At 39.2% G+C, this 16,054-nt stretch overlaps 1 protein-coding gene across 4 annotated transcripts in view; it reads left to right on the forward strand.

Moving 5' to 3' along the window:
- RASGRF2 (Ras protein specific guanine nucleotide releasing factor 2) overlaps positions 1-16,054 on the forward strand; it is a 264,596-nt gene that overhangs the window by 113,071 nt on the left and 135,471 nt on the right. For all 4 annotated transcript variants that reach the window (XM_015140344.3, XM_015140347.3, XM_015140346.3 and 1 more), the window contains 7 exons: positions 313-392; positions 789-982; positions 5,951-6,060; positions 6,988-7,106; positions 12,950-13,110; positions 14,414-14,480; positions 14,979-15,115. In XM_015140344.3, the coding sequence (XP_014995830.1) occupies positions 313-392; positions 789-982; positions 5,951-6,060; positions 6,988-7,106; positions 12,950-13,110; positions 14,414-14,480; positions 14,979-15,115 (868 nt within the window). The remainder of the gene's footprint in view (positions 1-312; positions 393-788; positions 983-5,950; positions 6,061-6,987; positions 7,107-12,949; positions 13,111-14,413; positions 14,481-14,978; positions 15,116-16,054) is intronic.

Consider the following 16,054-nt stretch of genomic DNA (forward strand, 5'->3'; position numbering starts at 1 on the left):
TCTGATTATCAATTGAAGTGCTATGTTCTAATAGAGGAAAGCTCACTTAAAAATTGATGAAGAAGGTTATGTGACAATGATTTGGTGCTTTCTGTCCTCTAGTATTTGAATGTTATGTCAGGGTTTGCTGAGGCTGTCACAATTGCTTGATAGAGGATAGTATAATCCATGTTATTATTGGATATAGTTTGGAGGCCCTATGGAACATATATATTATGTATATATTAAGGCTTTAAGGACTCAGTGGATTTTAAACAAAATAAACACATTATAGCAACTAAATTATGTTATCTTTCCATTTTTTTTAAATAGTGAAACAATCATGTTTCTTCATGAAATATTTCATCAAGGACTAAAGGCAAGGATAGCAAACTGGCCCACTTTAATTTTAGGTAAGTGCCTTCTTTAAAGATGTAAGATTTTCTTTTAGAGTGGCCACAATTAGAGTAAAATAGCTCCAATATTATTCAGCCTAAACTGTTTGCATCACCCTGTTGACCTGTGAGCTTCTATACCCTGGGATTCTGTCTCCTTGCCTTTTGGGTACTTTGGGCCCTGCTTCAGTAGTTACCTTTTGACTCTTTCCCCTGGCCTGTCATAGTTAATTTGGGGCTGGAGTCAAGTGCTGCCTACGAGTGCATTCTACCAGATCATCATTCGGGCATCAGGGTTGCGGCTCCATGCATGTGTGACACCTGGTGCTGGGACCTACTCTTTGCCATTCCTGCCCAGTGTAGGTAATTTACCAAGCAACAAGGGAAACAGCCATGTTTACTGTTTCTTTCCAGCTGATCTGTTTGATATTTTGCTCCCCATGCTGAACATTTATCAAGAATTTGTACGTAATCACCAATACAGCCTGCAAGTTCTCGCCAATTGTAAGCAAAACAGAGATTTTGACAAACTCTTAAAACAGTATGAAGCCAATCCAGCCTGTGAGGGGAGGATGCTGGAGACATTCTTGACCTATCCCATGTTTCAGGTAAGTCACTTGGGATGCATTTTGTAAGTCAGAGGTTCCAGCTCAATTTCACTGATACCTAGAGTGACCAGCGTGAGATGTGTAAGTGTGCCCTGGGAGGAATTATGGCACAGATGCATCGTCTGTTGTTGTCTTTAGCTTGACCCTGAGATAAACAAATATTGTGCCACACATTCTCTGTGTCTAATGGATATAAGAAAACCAGGCATTTTTGAAGCAAAGAATTCAAGAATGATTTTTTGAAACGCTGCACAATTTTCTCTTTACAGAAAGATTCCACACAGACCTCTTTCATGGAGTCTCCTCCTCCAGCATGTTTAAAAATATTATTTGGTTTACAGAAATAGGATTCTGTGCAAATGTTCCAGTTTATGCTAGTTGCATAAAAGATTCTTGGGGATGGAGTGGCTGCTGGGAAGGTTTCTGTTTTCCGGCCCATCCTCCCTTCCTGTCGTGGTTGCTGTTGAGTCTCCCTTGGCTGGAGCTCTGGAGAACAAAAGGAGGACCTCCCTGGTCACAGCGGCTGTGGAGACTTAGGAAACAGAAGGCACGGGTGGGACCTGAGGACTCTTGGCAACTAGTCAGGTGGCCGCAGGGTCTCCCCTTTTGGGACTAGAGCAACCCAAGGGGTCAAGAACAGTCGCATTCTTTCCTGGATCTAGGGCTTTACTGTTAAGAGCCCGGAAGTGAGAACCAGGGAGGCCAAAATGTGCATTGAATCTCCTGTTCTTTTGAAAAGGGTCAATTCTGTTCTTTTGGAAGAGCATTGAGTGTTCCCATTGTGGAATTTAGGTGGCTTCTGGCCAGGCCTCCAAATTGTCATGTGGTAAACCGATTCTACTAATCATGTGTGTTATGGTTAGTGTGGAGCGCTTTGTCCTCCTGAGCAGGCATCTCTGACCCTGGCTAATCCTTTCACAGCCTCACAAAGAAATGTGGCTGTGGTGCACGATTGTTTGCCTTGACGTTTGTCAGTCCCACTCGAAATCCTGGAAGTTGCCATAGAAGTTTAGTCAGATTTTTAACCAAAAGGATGCATTTAAAACCACTTAAGTATAGTGAAACTTTATAGGGTTTTTGTTTTTGTTTTCCTTTGGAACTGAATTGTTTGAACTCTTTGCCCCTCTGAGGAAATATTTCACAAGAAAGATTTCAGACTTTTAAAAAAACTGCCTACATAATTGGAATTTAAGATTTTATTTACAATGAAACATCTTATATAGTATAACATTCTTCTGAGATTCTATGTGAATTTTTGACAAATATCTCTAGGTTATGATTCAGTACCCCAAGTTGTATCTGTTCAGTAACCCCAAGTCAGTTGAATATACAAAGGTAGAGTTGTGAAGACACATGGGGCATTCAGAGAGGAACCAGCTCCCTACCTGACAGCTCCCTGATGTCTTTCTTCATGCTATTTAATTCCCTCTTGGTGTGATTTTTTCAATATTTTGAAATTGAAGAACTGCACTTTTGCTGTAGATGAGGTGTCCAAATACAGCAAATGTAGGGCCTTGGAAAGGTCTTTGTATTTCTTTAAAATGCTGGGATACTTGCCCACCGCCCTGCCCTTCCTCTCCTGAAGACTAAGCCTGGTAGCAATGACTGAGCATTTTGATTGACCCCAGGGAATTTTTATAATGTCATAAAAAGAACACTGGACTGGGAATCTTTAGGAGACCTGATGTCTCACTCATAGCATTGGGGGAAATAATTGAACTAAACTAAATAGCTATTTTATAATCTGTAAATTGAGGCAGCTGAGCTCTAGTTATCTCCAGACTCTAGCTCTCTGATGTGGTGATCCTAGGGTGACTACACCGGTTCTGATGTTTTGGGTTGGGTAACTATGTGGTGTTACAAGGAGCTTGGTGGTAGTCTAGGAGCCCCCTCCCCAAGGATGTGGTAACTTCAAACCTTAGAATGTTGGGTCAGATATTGAGGCTTTCTGGCTTTTGCCAGACAAGTCTAACCAGAGCTCTGGAAGAAGCCTCAAAGAATTTAGCCAGAATTGTCCAACTGCAAAAAATGAGCAAACTGAAAGAACATGGGATTGTCTTTGTTTGCTTCCCCATAAGTATTTTGAATAGGAGACATCATTAGAGTTCTCTGCCCAAGGCCCTCATGCTCCTTGGTGTTTCCCTTCTGTCTTCTTTACTTGATGCCTCGCTCTTCTGCCTTCTCTCTAGAAATAACCCTAGAAAACACTTGGGGGAAATTGCCTTTTCTAGAAGCTGAAGCTGAGAGGTTTTTGCTTATTAAGCTCACTCTCTCCTTCTTGTTCCCTTGTGGTTCTTTCACTAATAAAGTGAAATAGTCGTGGAGGTGTTTGAATCCCTTGGAGGGTCCGGTTGTATCTGCTTCTCTCTGTATTAGCAGTGGTACTTCTCTGTGTCTGCCTTGCTCCCTTGTAAGGCTGGACACCTCAGGATGAGGCTAGGGTTCTCACTTTTTTTTTTGTTGGAAGCCAACAATGGAAGAGGTGACCCTAGTTTATACTGCCAAGAGACCTCTGTCCAAACTTTCTTGAGCCTAGATATGGAGGCAGAAGTTAGTGTAGGGGCAGAGAGAGGAGGAGAGGCAATTGGAAGCCTTTAGCTTGTATGTGTAGAAGAGGAGAGAAGGTGATTGTCTTCCTCCTTCTGGGCCCTTTTTTGAGTTAGTCAGTTGCTGCTGTTATCGAACTATGTTGAACTATGGAAACATGGAGAAATTGTAGAATTTGGATGATGCAGTAAAATTATCCCCAGTTGAACTATCACAACAGTAAGTCCAAGTATTACCAAGAAATTTGTTATGGAAAATAATGTTGTCATTAACATAATTTTTATTTATTAAAGACAGTGGCTTGGCTGGTACCACTTAAATTGGCTTCAGCTGCTCATGTATTTATTTGGATATGTATGTGTTGAAAGTCCATTGGTAAGCCGATCGTGAAATCTGCTCCTGACAAGAACAGCAGTGTTAGATGTTCTCCAGAAAGTAGCTACTTGCTATTCTATCCACTTATTTACTGTAATTGGAAAGCAAGCTAATTAATGTCTATAAAGTGACAAGTATTTGTTCCATAATTGAAAGCAGAATTATGATTCATTTAGACAGTTCCTATGATTCTTGGTTTTGGGGGAAGAGATTTATAATCAGCCCTTGAAGATACAAATGAGCCCTTTGGAGAGCTGACCACTTCTCTGCAGAACTTAGTTTTCCTGCTTTTTGGAAGTTTCAGTGCTTGTTTCTTCTTTCACCATAAAGTGGAAAGGGCCAGAGACTGAATTCAAATCCATCTACCTGAATCTTAGCCAGGGAGCACTTTAAAAGAAATTTAAGTAATGAGGAAGGATCATGAGAGTATTGACCAAACTCAGTTTTGTGGATTTTCAGTGCATTGTAAGTACTCAAGCTTTCCTACATCTGTCCCCTTCACTATGAAAAATTGAGGACATTAGCTATTGATTGCCTTGATTTTCTTGGGGAACTACTAATTAGAGGCAAACTTTTATCAGTCATGCAATTACGCCAACGAAAAGGATATTTGAAAGCACTCTTATCCCAGAAGTCTTCATCAAGTGGGACAACCCTAAGGGCTGTATTAGTGAGAAATTCATGGCAGGAGCAGAAAATCTCCTCCATATATCCTATGAAGGGAGGGTTCTCCTGTGTCCCAGCCTCCCACGATGAAGGGGGCCTATATGTGCTCCCTGAAATCTTAATTTGATGACATTCCTTAGGGCACGATTCCAGAGCTGAAGTTCAAAGTCTGTGCTAATGGTGGCTGTGTCTATGCATAGTGTGTAAATGGAGACAATAAATATTGGTAAGCAGCCCAGTGAAGGCCACCACTTGCACAAGAGCCAAAGCAGATCCCTAGGTAAGGCCACCGACCCTTCAGGACAGAATGGAAGAAACCGCACACAGGGCCCTGGAAAGCCGTTTTAGTTTCTTCATTCTGAAAGGTCCTTCCAAGTGCTGAGTGAGACCTCAGTCCCCGCAGACGAGAGCTCCCAGGGTGAGCTCTGAGAGAAGGCAGTGCACTGGTCAGAGCTGGGCTTATAGTTGACACTGCCCTTTACTGTGAGGCCACCAATGGGGCAAGTTTGGGCAAGTTACCAAACTTCTTCCCACTTTAGTTCTCTATCTATAAAATCCTAAAACTTCTTCCCATTTTAGTTCTCTGTCTATAAGATGGAAACATAATCCTTATGATGTTGGAGGACTAGACACATTGGCAAAGCCTGGAGCACCCGGTCTAACCCCCCAGTGGGCAGTGTTGTGGTAGATGTTCATGCATGTTATTGTTCAAATTAAGCCCACAATAAATATGTTGTGTCACTACAAATTAAGTTCAATCTCTACCATGGTTTATTAAGATCTTCCTCTGGTTGGTGGAGTTTCTGTCTTTGACAGAATTCAGATAGTCTGTTAATAAACAAAAGTACAAATAAATAACCTAATTAAACAATAATTTTTACTGCAAGGAGATGAATTGAGATGAAGTAGAAACAGAAAGTAATAAAGGTGAACATGTCTTCTCTCAAGTTTTAATTCTTAGAGAGAATAGTGCAGTGGGATTGTTGATTTAAAAACATTGCAAATGGACTCATATATCTAAAATACAGACTCAAGTGACTTGATGATAGCTGTGTCTGTTTCCCTCTGAACCAGTTTTCAAAAACTATGATCAAAAGTGTATGATTATGTAAAAAAAAAAAAATTAAACAACCATCTCTTTGTACCATAACATTTCAATAATTTCCACCTTTCCATGTATTCTTGGTGAAGTCTTTTTTTGGTGTGCATGAAGTGTGAAGTGTAGTACATTTTATTTGTATTTCTTTTTTTAAAAAATGTGTAAAACAGTCAAAAGTGGGAGAGTAGAGACAAGCTGCCTGAAGCAATGATGGCCCTGTGGAGCATGTGCCCTGCACCCACCCTGACGTCTTGCTCACACTGGCCTCTGTTTGCATCTAGATCCCCAGATATATCATCACACTCCATGAGCTCCTCGCTCACACACCCCATGAGCATGTGGAAAGGAAAAGCCTGGAGTTTGCCAAATCAAAGCTAGAGGAACTGTCCAGGTACGCCAAGAACTTATAATAAAGGCTTGGGAGAGGAAAGCAGCAAGTTAGTCTCTTGCAGAAACCTCCTGTATATGTTCCAAGGAAGAAGCAGCAGAACAAATCCAGCTTCTCAGATTCACCTCAAAGTTAAATACTAGCTTGTGAGGCGATACTGAATCATCATTCACATTCATTTGAACCAAGAAAAATACATATCTTGGAAAATGTTCTTATAGCATATGAATTTATGTAATTCAGATTAGGTGTATTTTGGTTTAAGTTTGGAAATGTTCATGTTTCTTTCAGCATTAAAAAAAAAAAAAAATGATAGCCAGGTGTGGTGGCATGCACCTGTAGTCCCAGCTACTCGGGAGGCTTAGACGAGGGTGCAAGGGGTGATGATTACTTGAGCCCAGGAGTTTGAGACCAGCCTGGGCAACATAGCGAGACCCTGTCTCAACAACAAAAGACTCTCAGTTGCATTTTGTATTCATATTTGGCAAGAATTTAGAGAAGGTACAGTTTGCATTTCTCAGTGACTTTTCATTGTTACAAGCACTTATTTATGCTTGTGTTACTTTAGCTTATATGGGATAAATGGTCTAAAGGTCTCTTATTTAGACTGCCTCCAAGAAATGACCCCCTAATTTCAATGACGGGATCTGGCCACAAAATGACATGTTGCTTTCCTGTTGCACTTAGAAGCAGACATGCCCAGGATGCTCCTAATTGCTGACCCATTTACTCTTTAGAATCATGAGGCACATTGGTGTTGCTTTGGGTTATGGCCTGTTGAAGCCTGGACAGATCCAGTCTATTTCCCCCAAAGCCCGGGTTCAGTCAATACAAGCTTGAAACCGAGCTTCTCAGATGGAGCTCTTCTTTGCCTACATGCTAGGGCAACAGAAAATCCCTTACTGTGATCCTGTCTGTGTTGTGTCACAGAGTAATGCACGATGAAGTCAGCGACACTGAAAACATAAGGAAAAACCTTGCCATCGAAAGAATGATCGTGGAGGGCTGTGACATCTTGCTGGACACCAGCCAAACGTTCATCCGCCAAGGTAAGTCCTTGTGAAATGGACCCGCGACCGGATGCGCTGTGCGGCTGTCACATGATCTCAGCGCACCCCGGAAGGCGTTCTGAGCAGGCGTGACGGGTGCGGTGCCCGCAGGACCCCCCACGGCCTTCGCCGAGGCGGTGGTTGAGGCCCACCTTTGTGCTGTTTCTTTCCAGGGACCATGAAAAACAGCAACACAATCATAGTAAAGCACGAGTGGGGCAGGCAGTTACATTCTGACTGGACGCTCCTCCTCAGCGGCCCGGACATTCTCTGCAGCTCCAAGGAGGACCGGTCGGCCTGGCCCACGGCCGTGGCAGTGCCAAGTGCTGACGATACCCAGGCCAAGGCTCAGGAGAAACTTGCGTTACTCAAAGCCCTTTCACATAAGACTGGGGACCATGTCCGAAGTGAAAACAGCTGTCTCTTGTTCCCATTTTTCATCAGCACTTCCGGATCCGCTCCACACGATATAATTTGATTCAACTGGTAACTCCCGTTGCCAGACGAAATGTCTCTGATGGACCCTTGCCACGCTTTGGTAATACAGGAGCTGTCGTGTTTGCGGAGTGTGCTTTGGGGGCATCACTCGATAAATTAAGCTTTTGAAGAGTTGAAGATATTTGTGCCGGAAACTGTGGAGAAGCAACAGCCTGACAGTGCATATTTCTCCTCAGCTGTTATTTCAAAATGCAAGACGTAAACCACATCCCAAGTTATTTTTTTAGTGCTTAGGTCCTCTGGGGGAGGGGAGAATGCCTCAGGCAGTTGATTTGAGACAATATATTGCACACATTTATAATTTTGAATTTGGTGAGAAGTGGACCATAAATTTGGAACTCAATCGTTAATGTAGTTTCTGTTTATAATGTGCCAATATCATCTGAAGATATTTGTGTTGCCATTGCCTACCATAATGTACTGCTTAAAATCTCCTTTTACTCCTCAAGAACAAGACAATGTTTTGTGCACATTAATTTTTGCACAGACTACTTTAAAAGTTTGATGCATGCCATTCTATTTTGCATTATTTATTTACAAGGAGAAACCACATATATGTTAAAGTTTGGGAGTATATTTTAGGAAATTATTCCTTTTCTCATTTTTGGCTTTAGATATTCTTTTTTCTTTAAATAAGGGTGGAATACAATGCTAGCAACATCAGGCCCTTGTAATGCCTCCTCTATTCCTCTGCACACACTGTGTCCCCACATTGGCTTCCTGCCTGCCAGCCTCTGTGCCTTTACTTGTGCTGTCCCCAGCCTGGGGGCTGGGAATGTCCTTATCCATCTCTTTTGTGCCTGTTGAAGGTCTGCTTGTCCCACCAGGCTCAGATCAGATACCTCGAAGGAGCCTTTTATAATTTCCTCTTCTTCCTCCTCCCCTCTCCTCCAGTTAGAATGGATTTCCCTTCCGCTTGTTTCCAAGGCACTTTACCCCTGGTGCTTGTATTTCATCCTCTTGTGTAGAGGTACTTGCTTGTGTGCCTCTCTGTCCTGGTTGCTGTCAACTCTGAAGGGCAGCGCTTAGGAATTCTCTCTGCCTTGCCTTGTCTAGTATGATGTTTTCTGTTACAGGTACCTGGAAAATGGGCATTGAATTAAATTATTTATTGAATTGCAATTATGACTGTAAAGTGTTTTATGTTGTATTTTTCTTGTATGGGAGTTCGCTGAAAATGTCTACTAATTGACTTGTGCTTGATAGTATGTGAGAATGGAGACAAAAGTTTCTATAGCGTACCATTTCTTAAAGGATTTTTGATTGGGAAGTATTATTACCCATAAACATTTACTATATTGCTAAAAAAATGTAAACTTTTTTAGGTCCGAGCTTGAAAAAACCTTCAATAATGAAAAATGCTGGAAGGTCAAATATTGGATGTCATTTTTTTTTCATTGCAATTGGAGAGAAAACAATCATGGACAATTTCTCCCTTTGTTCATGCCCATATGTTATTAATTCCTTGTTATGTACTGCATGTTTAAGGCACTTCTGTCAGCTATGAATATTTCTGGTATTATTGTGTTGATGTCAATATAATGATTTGCCTTTTAGCCGTATTTTTCTGCATGCGTGCTTTGGTTAGTTGTTTAAGAGTTATACAGTAAAGCTGGTTTCTAAAATTCAGACCTTAATCTGAAATTAGGAAGTAATACAATCACAGACAATTTGGAAAGTTTGCATTGTTTGCTTTGGTTACTTCTATTATCACTTTTACATAACACCCTTAACGACTTTAAGACCCATTGAGGTGTTTTTAAAAATTATTATTTAAAAAAAATTTTGAGGGATTCTTATTTTCTATGAAATGGTCTACAATTTATCTCTAAAGGTGTGCTAATATTTGTGTTAATTACTTTTAGGGTTGATATGTGGTCTATTTCTGTGTGTGTGTGTGCGCGCATGTGTGCATGAGGTTTCCACCTTATGTGAATTTTTATTCATAGAAACTAGAAAAAATACGTCATCCAGATCATCTGAAAGGTCACCTTAGAATAAGGGCATCAGCAGCTCTTGAATGTTTTCTGATGGGGATTTAGTGATTGAAATAATGAAAGTTTTATTGTAAATGGTTTCCAATTATTAGTCTGATGGATAGGATACAGAAGACTATATTATAGTAATGGGCTGATATTATCATTGTTTTCTAAAATCTATTAACAGTTTGTTGAATAAATATGTGAGTGTCTGAGGCAATGATAGGAAAACAGTCGAGCTGCATCACTGGAGATCAAATCCTGTCTCCCCTACTTCCTTGCTGTGTGATATTGGGCAATTTACTTAACTTCTCTCTGCCTCAGTTTCTTCTCCTTAAATTGGAGTTAATAGTAGTAGCTATCTTTTAGGATTGTTGTAAAAATGAGCTAATGCTCACAAAAGCACCTAGACTATGACCTGCAAGATTATGATAAACTTTAAAAGCCAAGATCTAAATTTTGGAATGACTTCCTATTTTCAATAACATGAAATATATATGAATGTTTAGTAGAAGATAAAGGCACTCTAAGTTGACGTTTTGTATAAAATCTATTATGCATTGTGAACAGTGTTTTGTGGAAATGTAAATCAGGAAAATGAAATATAGGTGACTGAATACAGGACTAAGTGCCTTGAGAATAAGACATGGACATTTCTGGTATTTTAATCATTCCTAGACTCTAAGGCATGTGCTTTCAATGTACCAGTGTTCTCTGAAATTGTAACCTGGGGTCTAGAGACAGTTATATCTTCCCAAATGCCTAACCCAATAAGCTGGAAATGGCTCTTCATTCTTTTTCATTACTCAGTAGAATTCAGAATAAGGGGCATAGTCTTGAATACCATTCTGTGGGAATGAAGTGATTGAAATAACAAAAATTTTGTTGGAAGTTGACCCCAATTATTAGACAGACTGATGACCAGGATTCAAAGAATCATGCTATAGCAATGATCTGATGAATCATTAAATGAATACTAAGTATTTCTCTAATTTATATTAGCTAGCAAGGAATCCTTTCTTCATATCTCATAGCTATGTTGAAACATCATGTCAAATGCAAGAGAAAATATGAAAAAATCCACTGAAAATGCTTTTTCCAAATACGATTATTTCACAAACCATAGTGTTGCAATTTCTTACTTTTAATTCAGGTGTATACATTTCTGTATGTACCTAATGTACACAGTCTCCTATGTCTCCCTCCTACTTGGATATGAGGTAAACAATTATAGATTAAGCATATTAGTGTATGGTTGCCAAGGAACCATTTTTTTTTTTTTTGTCTCACAGCTGAAATCCACAGTAATTGCTAATATATGAGCTAACAGTATATTCTCTAATTTCTTTCTAAATTGTATTTATTTTTATGTACTCTATAATTTCTGACATAGAAAATCACTAAATTGCTAGAAGCATTTACTAACGAACACATTATTATTGAGTTTTCACAGCTTGCTTATAGCCTTTCTGAAAATGACTCCCAAACCTATTTGTCCACCAAGCTTATTTGTCCAAGCCTCAGTCTTTCACTCAGCCCTAACTCATGGACCTGATGACTCATGGCCCCCATGGCAGAGCTAGAACTTACTCTCTTCCCATCTGTCTTCTTTCTGAGTCTTATATTTTATGTGGCCGAATCCTCTGGCTACATCACTCACTTCTCACTTAGGCATGACCTTAGGCAATCTGCTTAACCTCAGACCTCAGTTTCCCTATCTGTGAAATGGGAGGCATTGAATCACGTCCTCTGCAAGGCCTCTGGCTTTGATTGCATCCTGAGCCCCATGAGCAGAGCCTTCTGCTGCTATGACTTGCTCATAGACTTCCCTAACTTCGGCCTCCTGCTTTCCCCTGCCTCCAGTACTTTATGTCATTCCTTGCTGCCTGGGCTACCAGCCAGTTTATTCCCACCCACCTCACCTCCTTCATTCACTCTCCTCTTACCCATCCCTTTGTAGGAGTCAAGCCGTCTCCTGGCCCATTGTTCCCCAGTCCCACACCTCACCCAGGACTGCTTCCTTGCTATTCTTTAGGCCCAGAATAGCTGCCTACTCTGTGTCTGTCAAGCATCCCACTGCAGCAGTCACCAAAATAGACAGTGTGAGATCCAGGCGTGGAAACTTGGGTCTCTTGCCACCCTGTACACCTTTCAATCTCTGTTAAAAAGTAGATGCAATTTGCAACATTCATATGTTAATATGAACATTTTGTGACTCAATCATAGTTCTACCAACTTATGTATATATATTATTTATATGAAGAACTTTAGTGGTGTTTTTCTCCTTATTGAAATAATTTGTGCTCATTAAAAAAAATCAGGAAACTAGAAAAATGTATGAAGAGGAAAATAAGGTTGTCTAGAATCTCATCTCTTAGTGATGACTGCTGTTAATGTTCAAGGGTTGGATATGCACTTAATGATTCTTCTGAGGGTAATATGAGCCTGTGTAAGGCTGCATTTGGGGTAGGTGGTAGGTTAAATAAATGTAAGAAATATGATTATCTCAGGGCACTTCAGAAGTCAGAATCAAGAGGTTTGCAAGAATCTTTGTTAGTACTTTTTGGTTTGATATTTAACTTAGATTGGAATTTTGTTTTGGGGTATGGGGAGGTCGCTATGAGGGTGAAATCTAGATATAATCAAAGGCAATGTTGGTATTATAAAGTCTGTGTATAGCTTCTTACATTAAATGGAAGGTAGTTTTGCTCATAGTAGTATACTGGGTATAGATTTTATGTGGTTTATTTTCTGTTTAGATTCTACAAATAATTTTTATCACACATAATTTAAATGTAACTTGAAATAGGTGTCCTTTAAAAATAGTTCTTAGCTAAATTTCCCTGAATTATATAATTTATATATTTTTATAATATACATGTACATTCTATTTTTAAAATTCAAGGTAAACTATATTAATATGCTATTTATCTACCTTCTGTGCTTCAGGAAGAATGCATTGCATTTGCTTTTTGTTATGTTATTATATTACTCTATATAATTATGTAATATGTATGTTATTATTAAACACATAAATTGATTGGGTCAGATCACTAAGGACAGATAGCAGAAGTGCCTCATTCTTTGAATTCAATTTTGCCTTCTTTCAAACTTATTTTCCAGTTTATGGATGAAGAATCAAGTCTACAGTGTTTCACAAAAATATTAGGAACAGTTCAGCCCTTAAAATACAATGCATTGTTTCTTCTGCTCAGACTGGAAGAGAGTTACTTGTTCTGATGATGTGTCACATAAAATCAATCCCTGGTATTTTGGGAAACAGGTCTTAGTGTTTATTGCCATGGACATGGTCCTCACTTGACAGAATTTTAATTGCTGTGTATTCTTCATTTTTGTAATCACCAGGTTCTCTTATTCAAGTACCTTCCGTTGAGAGGGGGAAGCTTAGTAAAGTTCGCCTGGGTTCGTTGTCTTTGAAAAAGGAAGGAGAGAGACAATGCTTCTTATTTACAAAACACTTTTTAATATGCACAAGAAGTTCAGGAGGGAAGCTGCATCTGCTCAAGGTACTGATTTTCCATAACTGTTCCACTGATCTTCCAAGCACTTACAAGGTATTGAAGTTAACTCACTTGTGACTTTCCCGTGCTTGGTATTATCATAAAACAGATTGTCATGATTGCATAACGAGTGAGGTAATGTGCATTTACCAACTCTGCCATTTAATTCATTTTCATTTGAATTCAGAGTAATAGAAATGTATTTTAAGTATGCATCACCATGAAGAAATACAATTTAAATCATAACCTGGACAAAATGATATACTATACTGTATCTGTATAATCATATACAAAGTTGTATACTAGTTGACAACTACTGAGCTACAAAAATCTTGTCAAATCGCTACAATATACCAATGCAATATTTGCTAAATGCTATTTTATCTTGCTCTGTACTAGGAGTCAGCAAACTATGGCCCATGGCTTAGAGCCTGTTTTTGTTAATAAAATTTTTTGTTTTGTTTTGTTTTGTTGAGATAGGGTCTCACTCTGTTGCCCAGGCTGGAGTGCAGCGGCATGATCATAGCTCACTGCAGCCTCGAACTCCTAGGCTCAAGCAGTCCTCCTGCCTCAGCTTCCTAAGCTGCTGGGACCACAGACATGTACTGCCATGCCCATCTAATCTTTGAAAAAATTTTCATAGAGACAATGTCTTGCTATGTTGCTATGACTCCTGGCGTCAAGTGATCCTCCTGCCTTGGCCTCCCAAAGTGCTAGAATTCCAAGTGTGAGCCACTGTGCCTGGCCTGTTAATAAAGTTTTATTGGAACTCAGTCACGCTCATGTCTTTGTGTCTGTGACTGCTTTTATGCTAAAGTGGCAGATCTGAGTAGTTGTGACAAGAGATCATATGACTTGCAGAGCCTAAAATATTTACTATCTGACCCGTTACGGAAAAAGTTTGCCTATCTATACCCTTTTTTATTATTGCTTACAAATATTATTCAACACCATGATGACAGCTTTCTACTGCTTCAGCCGCATCCTGGTTGGTGAGTTCAGCCCTTTGCTAAGCTGCATTACTCTCTAAAGCCACTGTGGTGCCATCTAAGTCCCCCATCAGCTGACTTGCTAAATTGTATAAACAACTGAGTGGGAGTGGGTTGAAAAGGAAGAATTTTACTGAAGTTAAATGAGTTCACTTCCTTTTGCACATCTAAGCTTAATTTTGGACTCTATGAAAAATTATTTATGATGCAGAATTGCTATGCTTTCTTCTATGGCAACTTGAATATAGTGTTTACAAATCAGAGCTTCCCAGTCTACACAAGACCTTCAGTGTCTTAATGAAAAATTGGTTTGTTTCCAGACAGGTGGGGTTCTGTCTCTAATAGACTGCACATTGATTGAGGAGCCAGATGCAAGCGATGATGACTGTAAGTCACGTTTGATCACTTAGGATTCTATTAGAATTAGAGGTGGGAGAGAGGCTGAGGACAAACTCCCTAAAGTCATTTATGTATGAACCATTTAGCCCATGGGCCTTGTTAAACCATCTTTGGGAATTCACATTTTACTGAATTTGTTTTGTGATAGTGACTATTAAGTGGCAGATAGAGAAGAAAGAAGAGTTGAATTAGAGTGTTGGAATTCTATAAATCATGGGAATTAAAAAAAAAAAAAAAAAAAACAACTATGAAATCAGAAGGAAACCAGGATTGTAGTCTCAAGTAACCTACTGACCTCAGCTTCTTCATCTGCTTATGAGCTTAATAAAGCCCTCTTCATGCCTGAGAAGTACGATATTGCTGAAATGAGAGTCCCGATTTGAGTGCAAATGGATTGTATAAATAGAATGATGTGAAGGCAGTTATCACTCTTTTTTTTTTTTTTCTTGTATTCTCATCTAATTGTTTGACTTACATGTGTTCAAGCTAAAGGTTCTGGGCAAGTGTTTGGGCACCTGGATTTTAAAATAGTGGTGGAGCCTCCCGACGCTGCCGCCTTCACTGTTGTCTTGTTAGCGCCCTCACGCCAGGAGAAAGCTGCCTGGATGAGTGACATCAGTCAGGTAAGCAAGTGGCTTTTGCCAAATTTTTGTTTTTTAAATTTCACAACTTAAACTTTTGGGGATATTTTTTAGAGGTCTTTTATTTTTATTAAAAAATTACACTCATTGCTATGGTCACTGCCATAATCACTATGTATCTTGATAAGCTGTGATCATTATCGTTGTTGTTTGTTCTTCTTCTTAAGGTTAAAATTTGCCTGAAATGTGGTAATTGGATTTTAGTTCCTGGGCATTTTACACCAGTTGCAAATGTAATCAATTGTGTTGAACAGTATTGTTATAGTAATTTATAGTAATAAATTCTCTAATGGCTCCACTCGATATTTTGCTTATTTGTTTCTGAAGCAGAATAATGGTGAAAGATACCAAAACAGCCAACAAGGGCTATGGCAGGAAATCATGAATTAAAGAATCAAAAGAGACACCATCTCTAGTATGAAACCTGAAAATGAGCTCCTGTATTTCATATATTTAAAAATTAGGGAACAGAATTGTTTACCTTTCCTTGATCAGCAGCGCCCAGTTAGGGAATTGTTCCATTTATTTAGGAAATAATATGATTTAGAATATGCCAAAACTAGTCATGATTGAACTTGGGCATTCTTATTCAAGCTCCATATGAATTTTCGCTTTGTAGGGGAAAAGTGTTGCTATGTAAGAAAAATATTTTTTAAGGACTTGATAATTATTTTCAAAGTTGTTAACTCAGAGAAACCGGGGCACATGGAAAAGATATATATTGTAGTTTTCATACTTTTTTTGGGAAGAGCTCATAGTAATTTATATGTAAGACTTAAGTGGAAACATGAATTCTATCATAGTTCTTCGGACTTAGTTCTTTTTTTTTTTTTTGAGTGACTGAAAATTGAGGTGAAATAGAAAATGAATGTCAATAGTAATCATTTTTATCTGTCAAAGTAGTTTTACAGACTTAATCTC

This window comes from Macaca mulatta, chromosome 6 (genome assembly GCF_049350105.2).
Source record: "Macaca mulatta isolate MMU2019108-1 chromosome 6, T2T-MMU8v2.0, whole genome shotgun sequence".
NCBI lineage: Eukaryota > Metazoa > Chordata > Mammalia > Primates > Cercopithecidae > Macaca > Macaca mulatta.